The sequence below is a fragment of the Vigna unguiculata genome, chromosome 9 (genome assembly GCF_004118075.2).
Source record: "Vigna unguiculata cultivar IT97K-499-35 chromosome 9, ASM411807v1, whole genome shotgun sequence".
Classification (NCBI taxonomy): Eukaryota; Viridiplantae; Streptophyta; class Magnoliopsida; order Fabales; family Fabaceae; genus Vigna; species Vigna unguiculata.
The window spans coordinates 15,685,159-15,703,588 of NC_040287.1; the positions used below are offsets into that span (position 1 = coordinate 15,685,159).

Consider the following 18,430-nt stretch of genomic DNA (forward strand, 5'->3'; position numbering starts at 1 on the left):
TATTACAATAGTATAGGATAATTATCATAATCCTTTCCACCAAACATAACCTAAAAGCTACCAATTCATATGAATGTTACAAATGACTTCAGTTTACTACATCAAAAATGTAAGCATAACATGTCGTTATAAACCAACTATCTTGTGTTGCTATATGTTTGGTGAAAGCAAATGGATTGTTCCATGGATCTCAACACATCCCTTTAAAAGAAAGGCATTTGGGCTTGAAGCATGGAAATGCATCATCCCACTCATGTCTTGTGCTAAAATCAACCTATAGGTGGCAAAATTGATATCTGGAACAAAACATAAAATATTAAAAATTTATTCAGAAAAATTGATTCTAGTTTCAATAAGGAAAACATACAATATGAAATAACTAGATAAAATAAAATGTTGTACGATAATCCACATCCTTGTTAGCTACTATTTCTATTTTATGTTTTCTGCTTGGTCAAATTCTGCATGCTTCATGCTCCAAGCATTCAGTTCTAAGATCACCACACTTTGCATTCCACATCTTTGTCTATAGCCAATGAGGGATAAACTCTACTAGTTATACAAATGCTTCCTTTTTCTCCAAAACTCTCAATAATGGAACAATCAATTTGCATAATATGAACCTATATGCATCAAACTAGCAGGCACAAGATGAAACAAAAAGGGTAATCTTTATCATTAGCAATAAACATACCAAAGTTCTCGGTGAAATAGTTTTTTTCTTGGAGTCTATTTCAAAGATGGTTCCATATTAGGATTTATCAAGGTTCTACCAATGAAAATTTGTGAAGGTACACAACTCTCAATCTCAAGTCTCAATCATAAATCACCAGTGCAATTTCTGATCCTAGTAGTAAAGTAGTAATATTATAAGTAACTTTAAGTGTAACTTTTTGGGTTTTGACTAGTCATATTTTACTTTGGTTGTTATTTTCGAATTGTACCTTGGTTCTCATGTTTCTTTTATCATTTGAAAGTTGTCTAGATGGTTAGTTAGCAGTTCTAGAAACTAGGTTAGTACAATTTCAAGGTTTTAGCTATTTTAGTCACTAATTTTAGGTCTTAATTAGTCATATTTTGAGTTTTTGGTAGTTTATGTAATGTGAGTTGTTTCTTTGCTATATTTTACCCCTTTAAACTTGTTAGGGCCATTTCTTTACATATTATTATGGTAGTTTAATGCATTTTTCAGTTTTACCACTTTTAGCCTTCTAGTTACTAGTTTTGACAACTTTGAGCTATGTTGGCTGTCAGATTCCTAACTTTCTCCACAGTTACCCAATTGAGTTGATTCTTTTGGCATTGGATTCTTGATTCAACTATCTTTAGTTTTAATTTAAAAACATATTTTTTGGATTTTTGTGGTAGGTGCAGTTTATATTTAAAAAGTGGCAAACAGTTTGAGGTTTTGCTATAAAATAGTGCATTTTAGGTGTTTAAAAATTAGATTTTGCATGTTTTTCGGTTTTAGTTAAGTGGCTTAAGTATTAATAGTCTTTTACTATTTCAGACTTGCTTAGATAGTGAATATTAGTTATAAATAGCTTAAACTTTCATTTTGAGTCTTTGTAGTATAGTAGTAGAACTAGTTGATGTCTCTAGTGCATTTTTTTTGTCTGCATACTTCAAATCTTGTTTCTTTAATGGTTCGTGACTTTTAGCTTAGATTTTATCTTCCATATATCATTTACAATGTGTTGAAGTAGTTGCACGATAGTTACATTTGCTAGTTGGTATAGTTTTACATTTTAGCCTGTTTTAGCTTATTTTAGTTGAAGTTTTATGTTTTGCAAATCAAATGCAGGTTATAACTGTTAGTTTTGAAATGGTTGAAAAGCCAAGAAGGGAGGGTTGAATTGGCTAGTTAAAAATTTAGGCTATCTGTGCAAGCTAAAATACTAAACAGTACACTTTCAATCGATCAAAAATAGAGTTAACAGATTGATTTTACTAAACAGATTTTGTTCTGGTATAATCAATCGATTGAAAAAGAAAAACAGTCGACTGAAATACTGGAAAAAATGCAGAAATGCAAATTCGAGTTTTAAACCAGAAACAATGCTCAAGAATGATCAAGACCAGTTCCAAATGATTATACAAACATGCTCAATGTTGCAGATTCCATGGAAACATGCAAGAACATGAAAAAGATGATTAAAGCACAAGTTCTTTAAACTTTAAAAAGAAAATGCAAGAGAGAAAGGTTAGAGAAGAGAGGACACCACGAGATTTTTATACTGGTTCACTCAAACCTGAGCTACATCCAGTTTGTCAAGGCAACCTTAGCTTGACTTTGCACTATTTCAAAAGTTTTACAATGTATTCACCCTTACACTTCCAAAATATGCAAAAACACCACAAAAGACTCTTGAATCACACAAGAATCACACCAGCACAACAAGAACCCTCTTGCAGACCTGGAAAACCACTAGGCACACACATAAAGCTTGAGAAAGATCAAACCTTAATGGTAGCACAGCCTAGCCTACCACAAACCACTTTCTCCAAGCTTCAAACCAAGCCAAAAGCTCCAAGAATTGATCCAACATCAATCTTCAACAGCTCCAACACGTATGATCACGAAGGAGATAATTTCCACAAGTTTCTAGAACAAAATCGCGCTCTAAAATGATCAACAGACCTCTCTTTTGAAAATCACAGCTTATATAGTCAAACTATTACGAAATTCAATAAGTTGATTTTCAAATCAATCAGTTGATTTCACTTGACTTTTAAGTAAAATCAGTCGATTAAAAAATAAATCAACTGATTGAATTTGTTGCAGTTTAAGACTACTGCAGCCAACATTTTAACCTGTTGAAAAACCATTCAGCAGACTAAAAGAGACATTTTAACCTATTGAAAAATCATTCAACAGATTAAAAGACACACTTAAGACCAAATACATCTAATTAATGCTACAAGGTCTACAATATGAATTACAAACATCAAATACACTTTCTTAATGATGTAACTACATGGAGAGCACACGTTCCAGCCTTGATCAACATAGTTATCATCAAATCTCCTTTCCTTCATCAATATAGGCTTCATTCCAATGGTAATGGCTTCAAGATAGTTCAAAAGAGCTTCATTCAATCTTCATCAAATCTTCAAGAAGCAAACCACCTTGGCTTCTCATGTCAACAATCTCCCCCTGATTTGATGAAGCCAACCTCTATTTCGTTTCATTTATTTTCTTCTATCTTCCATTTGTTGGATACCAATTGATGAAGTGATACTTTAGCTTCAAGCTTGTGAACCTGAAAAACATTTTACAGTAGCAATACACACAAGCTAGCAAGTATACAAATGTGATCATGCTTCCCCTATCAATAATATTCAGATTTGATTATTGATTCCACTTTTAATGCTTAGTTCAATGTGATGATTAAAAGTAGTTTCCAATTTTCCAATTTTTCTCCCCCTTTGGATTCATCAAACAGAACAAATGCATAAAGATAACAAGCATTGAATTTCATTTCAGTAATACTGGAAGGGAATACATCCAACAGAAACTGAAAACAGAGAACAAATGCATAAAGCTGATACAATCAACCGACTGAAATGAAAAACAACCAACTCAAATAGACAGAACTCAAATTGAAAAATCACAAACACAATGATGCAATGCCTGATCCTAAACAACGACCACACTCAGTCATCCCGAGGATCATTTCTAGTCTGAAATGAGTGGAGCATATCATGGATATCATGAATTTGGCCATCCAATGCATTTAACCTCTCATTGCAATAGTTATGATGTTCATATTGGGGCACATTGAGCTCATGCAGTTGGTTCAGCACCATCCTTTCAAAATGTGAGTACACAGGGCCTCTATCCTCTGGAGGGTTGTAGGGAATTAAGTCCATGGGCCCAGCAGTTGGTTCTTCCTCTTGATTTACACCACTTGGGCCAGCTTCATGGTCCTATGCACCACCAACTACAACTCCAGCAATTGTCCATGCATTTCCCACCTTGAGAAAGCCCATTTGTGCAGATTTTGATTGGAGGTTTGGTTCAGCAATCCAGTTGACTCTTCTAGCTCATCCTCTACATCAATTCCAAAGTATTCTATGAATTTGGACACCAAAACCACATATGGCAGCCTAAAATCCGTGAGCCTCTTGGCCTTCAGCATGTTATCACGAAACACATAGATCCAATCCACTTGGATGTTGTTTTGAATGCAGTACATGAGTATCAAATCTCCCTCATTCAATGTTGAATGGTTGCTACCACGTGGAACAAGGATTTTTATGACAATCATATCAAGCAACCTTTGATCCACCTTGAGACCACCAACATGGAAGTGCTTGATTTCAGCAGCAAGATTCCTCAAGCATTGGCCATAGTATTGCATCTTGTTGAATTCTGGAACAGCCCCAGTTTCACCTTTCCTCACTTACACACCCCTTGATTTGAGTCCAACCACATCTTTCCAAGCTCTCTTGTTGATCTCCATTTGAATACCATTGATGTTTGACAGCAGCACATCATTTTTGAACTCCAAGTTGGTGAAAAACACCTTCACCAAGTCTGGATAGATGCTCCCTAAAAGTTCAAGAAATGTCTTCAACTTTTGATGCTTGAGTTGTTGAAATAGGCTCTCAAAGCCTTCAGCCCTTAGCCATGACAACCTCAGCACCTTAGGAATGTTGATTTGCTTCCTATTCATCTCAATGAGGAACACTTGAATGTTGTCCTCATGATCCTCAAACCATGCTTCAATTCTTCCATGACTTTCTTGATTTGGAGACCTTGGGGTAGGAGGAGTGAAGTGCTCATCATCAGATTGGATAGCCCTTTGGGAACGACGAGGCATGATGAGTGTTGATATGGCTGTTTCTAAGAGATGTATGATGCAAATGCAGCAATACAAGTGCAGTATTTATAATTGAACAAGCTGATTTTTAGAAATAGTTGATTAAATGGTGTAGATTTTTCTATTTAATTCGTTTTAGGTTACCCAAATCAGTTTAATGCAGTCCAAAGCAGTATCTCATGCATTCATGATGTTTTCAATGTGTTTTTATGATAGAATCAATCAATTCAGATCATGTGAGCTGCATGCACATTGGAATTGTACACTAAAATGCTTTTTGGTCAAACAAATCAGTAAAAGTAACACATGGCTGATGAAATGAGCAGTTAAGAGCAGATAGTACCTGACAAAAAGATGCTTTCTTTGACTGGGTCAACTTAACAATTCAATTTGTGAGTAAATGCACAGTTTAAGTAAAATCAACACGTTGAAAAATAGAATCAGTCGACTAAAATAACATCAGAGCATCAGAGATTACAAACAGAATCTGGTTAAGTGAAATCAGCTGACTGATTTTGAAAATCAATCGATTGAAAATCGTAAAATTTAACTCCATTTTTCCAGATTCAATTTTAATGAAATCAACATACTGAATTGTGCAAACAACAGATTGAAAATCATACCAAATCAACATTTCATCATTCAGTGGCAGTTTAAGTGAAATAAACATATTGAAATACAGAAACAACAAGTTGACAGATCATGTTTTTGCAAACAAAGGCATATTTAAGTGAAATAAACACGTTGAAATGCAAAATCAATAGGTTGAATATGACAGTTTTCAACTTTTGCATACAACAACAATTTTTATGAAACCAATGCATGAATACATAAGATTAACATGCTACAAACACATCATACCACATTCTTGATGTCTAATATGCCTAGTTCAGTTCTTAACTTGTTAAATCTATCCCTAGCCAAAGGTTTTGTAAACAAATCCGCCAATTGATCTTCAGTTTTAACAAATTTGATTTCACAATATCCCTTTTGAACATGATCACGAATGAAATGATGTCTAATCTCTATATGCTTGGTTTTAGAATGTTATATTGGATTCTTGGTTAAGTTGATTGCACTAGTATTATCACAATACAAAGGTACCTTGCTTAGTCTTACACCATAGTCCAAAAGTTGATGTTTCAACCATATGATTTGTGCATAGCCATGTCCAGCAGCAATATATTCAGCTTCAGCTGTGGAAAGTATCACACAAGCTTGCCTTTTGCTATTCCATGAGATTAGACTTTATCCAAGCAAATGGCAAGTACCACTTGTGCTTTTCCTATCCAATTTGCACCCTGCATAGTCTGAATCTAAAAAGCCACTAAGAGATATGTTAGAATCACATGGATACCATAAACCAACATTGGTTGTTCCTTTAAGGTACTTTAGAATCCTTTTTGCAGCCTTAAAGTGTGATTCCTTTGGATTTGCTTGAAACCTAGCACATAAGCATACTCCAAACTGAATATTTGGCCTACTTGTTGTAAGATAGAGCAAAGACCCAATCAACCCTCTATATTTGGTTGAATCCACTGGTTGGCCAGCCTCATCTGCATCCATAAGACAATTTGTTGCAATTGGAGTGGCAGCTTCCTTGTAATCCTCCGTTTTGAACTTTTTCAACAAGTCAAAATAGTATTTTGATTGATTTAAAAATGTTCCATACTTGAGTTGCTTGACTTGCAGCCCTAGAAAGTAGGTAAGCTCACCCATCATGGACATCTCAAATTCTCCCTGCATAGCTGCAACAAACTCTTCACATAATGTGTTATTATTTGAACCAAAGATGATATCATCAGCATACACTTGAACAAGTATAACATCATTATCATGTTTTCTAATGAAGAGTGTTTTATCCACTGCACCTCTAGCATAACCTTTTGATAATAAAAAATTGCTTAGCATTTCATACCATTGACTTGGTGCTTGTTTCAAACCATATAAGGCCTTTTTCAATTTGAAAACATGGTTAGGATAGAGATGATCCTCAAATCTAGGAGGTTGTGATATATACACTTCTTCATTTAGGAAACCATTCAAGAATGCACTTTTCACATCCATTTGATGCAATTTAAAGTTACACATGCAAGCATATGCTAAGAGTAATCTCACAACTTCTAGCCTAGCTACAGGTGCATAAGTTTCATCAAAATCAATACCTTCTTCTTGATTATAACCTTTAGCAACTAGTCTAGCTTTGTTTCTTACAATATTACCATCTTCATCCATTTTGTTTCTAAAAACTCATTTGGTTCCAATTATATTCATATCATTAGTTTTAGGCAGTAGAAACCACACATCATTTCTTGTGAATTGATTGAGTTCATCTTGCATAGCCACAATCCAATTACTATCATTCAAAGCATCATTCCTATTCTTAGGTTCAATTTGAGATACAAAAGCAACATGTTCACAAAATACAATCCTACGTCTAGTAGAAACTCCCTGTTTGATATCACCTAGGATGTTGTCCTATAATAAACCTCTAGGCTGGATCCAATCCTTGGGCAAGTTGTTGTCTGCAGCTTTTTCAGTCGACTGTTTTGCCTTTTCCGCCAATTGATTTCCTGTAGCAGTAGACTTTTCTGTAGCAGAAATCTGTTTCTAAAGTAGATCTTCTTCATCTGCATTCTTTGGCACTTGATCTTGCAACTTTGGGTTAGTTTCATCAAATATAACATGCATAGACTCTTCAATAGTCATCAATCTCTTATTATAGACTCTATATGCATGACTTTGTGTAGCATAGCCTAGAAAAACATTTCTTTTATAAGAAAGCAATGTATGCTATATATGCATGATGCAGATCAATTAAGTATATATTGTTGACTCTTTTTCCTATTAATACAATACTACTTCATGAATCATAGATAAGACAATGATTTGGTTCAAATACAACTTTAAAACCTTTGTCACTAAGTTGGCCAAGGTACCATAAGTCTTTCTTTTCACTTTTGATAACCTACAAAACAAATATTCATTACATGGTACCCTTTGATAGGTTGGGTCCAACATGGTTAAGCCTTTCTTGATCTTTTTGGGATCCATTTCATAATCCCTTTAGGAACATCATATTTTCTAGCATGACAATTCTTAATAACATGACCTTTTTGCATACAGTAGTTGCATGAAATGAATGTCATGTCACTTGGCATACTTTTTGAAAAGAAACTAGAGAACTTCTTGGTTTTCTTTTGAAAAGAAGGATTGAAACCAAGTCCAGCTTTGCCAAACACACAGTTTTGAGAACCAAGAACAACCTCTAAGTTTGCTTCCCCTCTTGTGAACCTTGCACAGGTCTTTATAAGGTATTTCACTTGATTTTTCAAAATTGTGCAGTTTTCACAGGGTTTTTCAGCCGGTTAATTTCTAAAACAGTCGATTGAATTATTGTCAATCATTTCTAAATGCTCAAAATCAGTTTTTAAATCAGCTGTTTCTTTTTCTAGTTGGCTAACTTTGTTTTCCAACAAGTTGTTTAAGCCTTTCAACCGATTGTTTAATGTAGAAATCTTGTTTGCTTCATTGTGCAATTCTTCAAAATCATGCAACAATTGACTATAGTCATTTATGATTAGAGAACTTACTTGGCTCGAGGAAGATGACTCATACCAGCCATAAAGCACAAGTTGGCTTCTTCACTCTCATCTTATGAGGAGCTACTTGTAGTTGAATCATCATTATCCTCCCATGCAATGTATACACGTTTCTCCTTTGGCTTCTTCTCCTTTTTCCTATCAACACTCTTCTCCTTTTCTTTGTTAGCATTTGGACATTCAATTTTGATATGTCCTTGTTTTCCATAATTATAACATGTAAAATTAGAAGAGTTTGATTCATTGTGTTTGGAAGTATACCTATTGGGATTACCTTTGATACCTTTCCTTTTGAGATACTTACCAAACCTCTTGACAAGGAGATTCAAGTTCTCACTTTCACTTGATTTAGCCACCTCATCCTCGAGTTCCTCATTCTTCTTGGTGCTAGTCTTCAAGGCTATGTTCTTAACCTTTTTCTCACTTGACTCAAGCTCATTAAGCCTTTGCATCTCAATCTTATGCTCCCTAAGCTTACCAAACAATGCAACTGTAGTCAAAGTGGATAAATCTCTTGTTTATGAGATGGTTGTGACCTTTGGTTGCCAAGATCTATCAAGACACTTTAGCACCTTGATGTTTAGCTCTTCCTTGTCATATTCCTTACCCAAACCTATGAGATGGTTGACTATGCGAGTGAATCTTTTTTGCACATCCGCTATTGATTCTCCTTGTTTCATCTTGAATAGCTCATACTCTTGAAGCAAGACATGCTTTCTTGCTCTCTTAACATCATTGGTTCCTTCATGAGTCACTTGAAGAACCTCCCACATTTCCTTGGAACTCTTGCATTGTGAAACACGAAAAAACTCATCCATGTTGAGAGATGAAGCGAGGATATTCTTTGCATTGCAATCATATTGGATTCTCCTCCTTTCTTCCTCATTCCATTGAGTCCATGGCTTATTAACCTGCACATCATCAACAATATGCTTAGGAGTATATGGTCCATTTATGATTGCATCCCATATCCCTTGATCTATTGACTCAATAAAGATTTTCATCCTAATTTTCCAAAATTGGTAATTAATGCCACTAAACATAGGGGGTTTATGAATTGAGGCACCTTCACCAAAGGGTAACTTGTTTTCAGCCATTTCAAGTAGTTCAAAAGAGATTTAGGTCCCTACTTGAGCAAATTTCAAGTACCTAGCTCTAGATACCAATTGTTAGTTTTGAAATGGTTGAAAAGCCAAGAAGGGAGGGTTGAATTGGCTAATTAAAAATTTAGGCTATCTTTGCAAGCTAAAAATCACCTTTAATTGAATCAAATAGATCACCAAGTTAAGATGCAAACAGTACTGAACTGTACACTTTCAATCGATCAAAAACAGAGTTAACAGATTGATTTTACTAAACAGATTCTGTTCTGGTATAATCAATCGATTGAAACACAAAAATAGTCGACTGAAATACTGGAAAAAATGCAGAAATGCAAATTCGAGTTTTAAACCAGAAACAATGCTCAAGAATGATCAAGACCAGTTCCAAATGATTATACAAACATGCTCAATGTTGCAGATGCCATGGAAACATGCAAGAACATGAAAAAGATGATTAAAGCACAAGTTCTTTAAACTTTACAAAGAAAATGCAAGAGAGAAATGTTAGAGAAGAGAGGACACCACGAGATTTTTATACTGGTTCACTCAAACCTGAGCTACATCCAGTTTGTCAAGGCAACCTTAGCTTGACTTTGCACTATTTCAAAAGTTTTACAATGTATTCACCCTTACACTTCCAAAATATGCAAAAACACCACAAAAGACTCTTGAATCACACAAGAATCACACCAGAACAGTAAGAACCCTCTTGCAGACCTGGAAAACCACCAGACACACACACAAAGCTTGAGAAAGATCAAACCTTAGTGGTAGCACAGCCTAGCCTACCACAAACCACTTTCTCCAAGCTTCAAACCAAGCCAAAAGCTCCAAGAATTGATCCAAGATCAATCTTCAACAGTTGCAACACGTATGATCACGAAGGAGAGAATTTCCACAAGTTTCCAGAACAAAATCGCGCTCTAAAATGATCAATAGACCTCTCTTTCGAAAATCATAGCTTATATAGTCAAACTGTTACGAAATTCAACAGGTTGATTTTCAAATCAATTGGTTGAGTTCACTTGACTTAAGTGAAATCAGTCGATTAAAAAATAAATCAACTGATTAAATTTGTTGCAGTTTAAGACTACTCCAGCCAACCTTTTAACCTGTTGAAAAACCATTCAACAGACTAAAAAAGATATTTTAACCTGTTGAAAAATCATTCAACAGATTAAAAGACACACCTAAGACCAAATACATCTAATTAATGCTACAAGGTCTACAATATGAATTACAAACATCAAATACACTTTCTTAATGATGTAACTACATGGAAAGCACACGTTTCAGCCTTGATCAACATAGTTATCGTCAAATCTCCTTTCCTTCATCAATGTAGGCTTCATTCCAATGGTAATGGCTTCAAGATAGTTCAAAAGAGTTTCATTCTATCTTCATCAAATCTTCAAGAAGCAAACCACCTTGGCTTCTCATGTCAACAATAACCAAGACTAAAGGACTACTAAAAGACTAAGGAGTGCTAAAAAACAAGCAAATAACTTGAATTATAGTTTTTTGCTATTGTAAATGACTTGAAAGAAAATTTGATGAATTATCACACATGGATTGATTGAACTAAATATAATAAGAATATAATGTTTCTTATTCTATTGATAATGAATATCTAACTAAATTTAAGGTTTTTATAGACCTTAATAGGAAGATTTCCTCAAAGATTAAAGCCTAGAGAGCCACACATTATCTGAAATTCATTCTTGGGAACTAGTTCTGCAGGTCCCTATGAATCTTGTTCACGAAATAATGTACATTAACATGAAGATAGAAACATAAACTATGTTGAGTAATATTTAAATCAATATTAAAGCTAATTAAAAGATTTTAGAGCTACTTCAAACATTCAAACTTGCACTTACATCATCAAAACTTATATTCAATAATTTCAAAAGTCGAACGAGGCTTCTTTCAATGTTGAACTAGTTAACAAATAAAACACCCTTAAATCAAAGAGAAAATCATAATGGTTTTACCTGATTCAATGCGAAAGTGAAATAACCAAATGATTGGTGATCCATCCCATTCTTTTCCGTAGCTAAATACCGTCACAAATCACAAATTTGCATCCAATAATGCAAAAATCCAATCACATTCACAGACACCTATACCTGCAAAATGACATACAAATTATAAAACCAAGCCCTTAACTCATTATTACAAAAAAAAAAAACTTGCTAGATTAAACTTAGTAATATAATACCCGAATTGGTTGTACAAATAGAAATAATCCAGAGCTCAATCGCATCTTTTATCAATAGTAAGCACCGAGAAAGATGCGAAGCAGAAAACAAAAACGGCAAAGTGGTTAGTGTCGCTTTAATTGGTTGTGAATTTGAGTTTTTGGTCAAATTTAACTGTAATTTTTGATAGGGATCGTGAAATTGGAAATTGTATGCCCTAAACTGAACCTAAAGAACAATCTCAATGGCATAATTTTAGGAGCAACAAGAAAAAAAAAATTGACTTACTTAACCCTAACCTCTACAACCAACATTTCAAACTAAAAACCAAAAAAAAATACCTAATACAAAAATAAGAGACAAAAAAAAAATCAAATCTACCACCACGCACAACCATCGAGCTTGTTCAAAGAAATGACACCTATAAACTTATTCAAAACTCCTACAAACTAATGGAAGGGAAGACAACAACAACCTTAACTTGACTCCAACAACCACACAAATCCTTGCTAGGAAATGGATACGAAGCACAACTAATAACTTTTCGTGCAATAGATACACAAACAGGAATTAAAGAGATACAAGAGTTGAAGACAGTTTGAATACGAAATTGAAAAGGATGAAGATGACACTTAACTTCACTTTTTTAGAAAGAAGAAAAGTTGGAAAGGGCGATAGCAACTTTATCTTAGAACGATGAACAAATGATTTTAGAAAAGAGTCGGCGCCACCGTGGATATCATAAAAATTGAAAAAAATTTGTCCAATCAACAATCACGTCATGTCGTAAGATTCTTGTCAAAAAATAAAGTGTCACCGTATCATTTTTCATAAAAGGTTAACTACATTAAAACCCCGAGAGAATCTGGTGTCAGAAAAATAACTGTGAGAGCTTCTGATCTCTCACGTCACGTGTTCAAAGAAGGTCACGTCAACTGCTGATTGGATTGCTGTCATCCTCTCTCTCTCTTTCTTCAATTTCTTCTAAAACTCCCCGACTATCAATTGTGCTTTGTTCACTCCTGCGTACGAAAGGAAAAAAAAGGTGCTGACTTGGGGTTTCTGTTTTTGTGCGTTGTTAAGGAGAGAAATTTGAACCATTGAGAAGAGAGGAAAAATGGGTGGCCAGGAACAAGGAGTTTCTGTTTGTGCTGCCTGCACCCACAACTGTCTTTTGTTCCACCAAACCAAACAAACCTCACCAACCTCTTTCTTCAAGTTCATCACTAGACAAGATTATTTAACAACTTTGGTTCGTATTCTTCTGCATTTTACTTTCCTTTTTCAAACATCAACACCATCTCTTACGTATATAAGTTGATAAAGTGTTGGTTGTGATCTATTATTATTATGCTGTTTATACGGACTCTTCAAAATGATCAAAAAAATGTAACCCCCAGCCTTTATTAGCCAAAAAGATTGACCACTTTTTGACCAAATAAGATTTTGGTTTGAACTCTTTCCAATGTATACCAGATATTGATTTCTATTGCTCTTTTCTTCTCTGTTTCTGTAACATTGTACAAGTGATTTTTTTTCTTTGATGGCGCTTAGTAGATCATACATTCATTAATATTATTTTGTTACCTGAAGCAGATACTCTTTTTTGGTATATTAATCTTTATATTGACCATGGGTTCTGATCTTTTATACTATTGCTCAACATCTTATTAAACTGCAGTGTATTCCTCCTGCTTTTAGTAGTATTGTGGCCAACATGGTTAATAAGAAAATCAATCTCAATGATTCAAGTGGGCAGCAGTGGAAGGTTAAAATATCAGAAGTTAATGGTTCATTTGTTTTTGGGGAGGGATGGAGTGTTTTTTCATCGGGTCATGGGCTTAAAGTTGGATATCTTTTGGTACTCAATTACATTAAGGATTTGCACTTTGATGTCAAGATCTACGATACTTCTGCCTGTGAAAAGCTTGGTCTTCCTAAAAGAAGAAATCAGAAGAAAAGAAGAAGGGGCAAAATTGGGTCACCTGTTGGAGATAGTATCTTGGTCAGACAAGAACTCAATGCGCCAAGGCAGTGCAGCGAGGTTCACTTAGTAGTACCACAAAATGCTAAAGAGAGTGATCAACATGTGCTCATACCAGATCACAGTGAAGACCCGTGTCATTCAAAAAGCCTAGAATTTGACCAGAGCCATGGGGATGATGGGACCATGAAAAGTGAGAACGGAGATTTAAAAGTTTCTAATGTTGATTATGAATCCAATATAGTTGAAAAGGATGCAATGATATGCAGTAAAGATACTATGCTTGAAGGGGTGTTGAGTACTGAAGTTGCCTTGGATATATCTGAACTTCAAGTATGTGTAAGAAGTGTTTCTCTTGGTGAGGCAGACGCATATACACATGACAAGACTTCTGATTTGGAAATTGAAGAGAACAAAGCCATCTTGTCAAACGCGGAAGCACAAGAGTACCAATTTTTTGAGGACTTAGGTACTTAATAGAGTAGCTTCATTTTCATTTCTAGAGACTTAAAGTTGCTATAGGATCACATAAATATCATCCTATTAAAACTAATTTGTCTTACACACTAGTAGTGCTTCAGACTTCTAATTTTTCCATGATTTCCTAGATTCTTGTACTTTAATTGCCTTATTTTCAGAGAACTGATCATTCTGCAATCTCTGTAAAGGAACATACTCTACGTATTGGTGGTTTTCACGACACCAAACAGAAGTTCAATGGGATCTCAAAACTCATTGATGCTCATATTCATAATGGTGCATCTTAAATATTCTCTCAAACAAGCCCTTTAATTTGCCAAGGTTATTAATCAGTTACTATGATTACAGGTGAAATGATGAAATTGCCTGTGGACATCACTCCCAACTTGGACAGCTCCATGGATGAATTTCATTTCACAGGTGTTTTCTTTTCTCTTACCACTGTTGAAATTTTTTATCACTTCGAATCTCGTTATAAATGCATACATGTACTTCTCCTAGGAACCCCTTCATAATTTACCTGAATTAATCGATTCTATTATGATTACAGGCGAAGTGTCTAAAAAGTTGAAGAAAGAGCTTATAACTCGCAATGAAATGGAAGCAACAGGTGTTGAATCCCCCTAAATCACTTTTTGTGAATGTACTTCTCTGTACTAACTTGCAGTACCAGATTCTCACTCATGATAACTTTTCTGTGTGATTGTAGGGTTGCCGAAGGAAATTAAGGAGGGGCTGTTGGATTCTGACATATTTAATGAATATAATGCGAGTCACTTTAAAACTACTGCACACCTCTCCTGTGTGGTTCCTCATGATAACATTTTCCTTGTACAGTATTAACAGTCCCTGATTCACCTTGTCTCCATTTATTGTTGTTATCTAGTTTATCTTGTAAATTGATTTTGCGTTACAAACTGGAATTACGTTTATTTAGGACAAGACTTAACTATAGTTTCTCTAATCAAAATTAGAGTTTCATCTCTTGATACCCTGTGCTATCCTTTAATGCCAATTTTTACTGTCTGGAGTAATGAGATGAAATTCCAATTTTGAGCAGAGATCAACACTAGAAGCACGGTTGAGGATGATAAAAATATGCATATCGTAAAGTCTCATTTCTTTTAAGATAAGTAAAAAAGTGAGTGCTGATGGTTTTATATTGAACTCTAGGTTCATGGTTTTAGTTACCTAAGTCAAAGTTATTTTGAGCTAATGTTTAACTTTTTTTACACCTTTGTAAGTAGAATATTGTGAAGTATAGTTAAGTTCTTGCTTGGAGAATCTGAGTGTATTTGGAGTCAAAGAGTTGGAAGTGTTTTCTGTATGTTGTAAAAATTTGCATATAGTAATTATTCTCTGATTTTCTTTTGGACAATGAACCTGATATTTTTTTTCCTGTTTTTGGAATTTTCAAGTTATATCTTGTTTATCCTTGATAATCTTATTTCTATGTTATTAGATGATTCTTGTGGGTAAAATGTAGTGATTTTCCCGACACATAGTACACACTTGCCCAGAGCCATTCCATTTTGTATTTTGAATGCCAAATTGACTATTTTCATTTAGCTTAAAACTTTTCTACGTGTGAGTGCTGATTCTTGTATCTTTGTTTGAGCACTTGTACTTATCATTTTGCTGCAGAAATTGCCGTCATGCCTGCCTTTAATTGGCAAGGTAAAGGTAGATCAGCAAAGGAAGATATTAGTATTTCTTCGGGATCCACTGAGGAGATTGTGGCCGGTCTATTATCATGAAAAACCGCATTTGAAATTACTGGCACATGGATGGTTAGATTTTAGCAGAGCTAATAACATTCAGCCAAAAGATGAGTGTATTTTTGAGGCTGAGGAGTGCAACTCTAAACGTATCTTATCTGTTCAGATAGTCCACAACAAGTGATGTTTGTTGGTATATTATTACAGAGAAGCATATGCAGTGTTTGGGTCTGTTTTCTTTTGGGTACATGCTACACAATGGTTTCTTTTCAATGAAGAACTTGCCATCTATTTCGCTAGTTTGTTTGTGTAATGGAATCAATCAGTAACTTTTGTGGTTTCTGATCCAACTAGTATCAGTTCCTCTAAAACTATGGATGCTGCCAATGAATGATGTTTGTTTACTTCAGTCACTTTCAATTTTTCTTAAACTGCTAGTCTCGAATAGTGAAGATTCCAGTCACTCTTCATGATCGTTTTGAGTACAAAAACAAAATTAGGACTTATTTGACAAAATTTAGACAAAAATTGGGACAAAAAGATATTTTAACTTTTCTTTTATAATATTTATTTTTTAATAAAATGGTACAAAGTTATGTACAATTATGTTGTGAAGTTAATTAGACAAGTATAGTGAAATTGAAAATGGAGACGAAAATACAAAATTTATTTATTTAAGGATTGAAAATAAATAATTGGGTTGAGTATCATATTTTGTTGAGGATTTTTTTAGTACATTTTACAACTTATAATTTTATTTTCATGGTTTTCGAACATATTCCATTGCTTTAAGTGAAAAAATAAATAAAAAAAACTTAAGAAAACATTGATTATTATTAGTTATTATATTTTTATAACATTAATAACACTTATATTTAGGATGCAAAAATCGCATTCGTATCATACTTTTCTCTCTTAATTATCATACTTTTCAATCTTGATTAAGGATGTTTTGACAGTATTTTTCGGTCACTTTTACAAAAACTAAACTTTATTTTTATTTCACTTTAAATTTACCCAAATAGGATATGACAATGAATGTTACAATTACAAGGAAAAGAGAGTTTTTTTTTTATCAATTTGGAATTCGGTACGCTGGGACCCGAAATTGTGGAATTTGTTAGTCTGCTACGTAAAACAAGTCGAAAATCGGCTTCCGATGAAAACGAATTTGAGTTGGATTTTTTTTTTCGTTTTAATTAAAAAAAGTATTTAAAATAAATAAATATTATATTTTAAGATAGGAAATATAATGTAGTAATATTTATAGTGTTTTATAAAATTTTGGAAGAAATTTGTATTGACGAGTTAAAAAATTTAGAAAATAATTTAAGATGAATATATATTTTTGTAAGACGAGTTAAAAAATAATTTATAAGATGAACATATTGTAAGGTCCGCTTGTTTTTTTTTTCGCCTTTATTTTAAAGGACTGCCCCAAAGGCGTTGGGTTTAGGGTTGGCCCATAAGGAACTAGGACACCTAAACCAGCTGAAACCTTCATTCTTTTCATTTTTTCAGATTCAGCCTCCTTCCTCTTAGAACAAGTGACGCCTCTCTGCTAGGGTTTGGTCTCCGCTTGTTCGTACTAGCTCAGAAGTGCACCTCGCCTCAAGTAAGTTGGTTCTTGTACCGTGCTTCTTCCTTTTCGCGTCTGTTTTCGTGGTCTTTATTAAGGTCCCTAATAGTCACCCTGCCTTTCTGTCCTTGCTGCTGTTTCAGTTCGTGAAGCTGCTCTGGGAACTACTAGGTGTTTAGCTTAAGGGTCAAAGCCTATACTAGCCCTTTCCAGGTACGAGGAAGTTAGGGCTTGCTGTTTTATTTCGTTTTCTTATATGCTTGGTCCAGTTTCGTGAGTTGAATTACAAACTGTTTGGGAGTTGTGAAAAACATGTTTTGGGTCAGATTAGATGTATGTGCCTGCGCGAACAGTGACGGGTCCTAGTTTTCTCGCCCAAACGAGTCTGTCTCGCCTAGGCGAGATCAACAGCAACTCGCCCAGGCTGCTTGTGTGAGTTGTTGCTCAAGCGGCGAGCTCTTGTTTTGAGCGAGAGCCCATCTCGCTCAGGCGAGGAGGTCTCGCTTAAGCAAGAGGGCACGACAGTGCCACTGTTCCTGATTCGAGCCCTCGCCTAGGCGAAGGGTGCTCACCTGAGCGAGAGAGACCTCTCGCCTGAGTGAGGCTCTTCTACCTGAGCGAAGGGCTAAGCGAGGGGTATGTTTGTGGATTGTTTTCTTCGTTCTTGGATATTGAATACATATATGGACTAATTATGCCTTTTTAAGTATGAATTGAGTGACTTTGTATGAATATGATGGATGATGAATTGTGATTCACGAGTTTTAACATGATATGAGCATGCTGTTTGTATGGGATGATTCATGGAATTAAAATGATGAGTTTGGTATGGATTTGACATGAGACATGAGTGAAGGTTGGTTAATAAATATGGCATGGTGTCGGTATGAAATACACTTGTACGCCCGTGGTTTGGGAAGGATGAATGGAATGGATT

At 34.8% G+C, this 18,430-nt stretch overlaps 1 protein-coding gene across 1 annotated transcript; it reads left to right on the forward strand.

The window, feature by feature from the left end:
* Positions 1-12,562: 12,562 nt before the first annotated feature.
* LOC114162589 (B3 domain-containing protein Os01g0905400-like) lies at positions 12,563-16,323 on the forward strand. The gene is made up of 6 exons (XM_028046520.1): positions 12,563-12,984; positions 13,414-14,185; positions 14,545-14,616; positions 14,747-14,806; positions 14,906-15,027; positions 15,841-16,323. Exons 1-6 carry the CDS (start codon positions 12,850-12,852, stop codon positions 16,096-16,098), a joined length of 1,419 nt encoding a protein of 472 aa, XP_027902321.1. The 5' UTR covers positions 12,563-12,849; the 3' UTR covers positions 16,099-16,323.
* The last annotated feature ends 2,107 nt before the right edge of the window (positions 16,324-18,430 follow it).

Excerpts from the sequence above, each read along its gene's own strand:
- LOC114162589 (XM_028046520.1), top strand. The coding sequence starts at position 12,850 with ATGGGTGGCCAGGAACAAGGAGTTTCTGTTTGTGCTGCCTGCACCCAC. Across the intron at positions 14,617-14,746 it reads GGATGAATTTCATTTCACAG|GCGAAGTGTCTAAAAAGTTG; the intron begins GTGTTTTCTTTT and ends TTATGATTACAG. Across the intron at positions 14,807-14,905 it reads CAATGAAATGGAAGCAACAG|GGTTGCCGAAGGAAATTAAG; the intron begins GTGTTGAATCCC and ends GTGTGATTGTAG.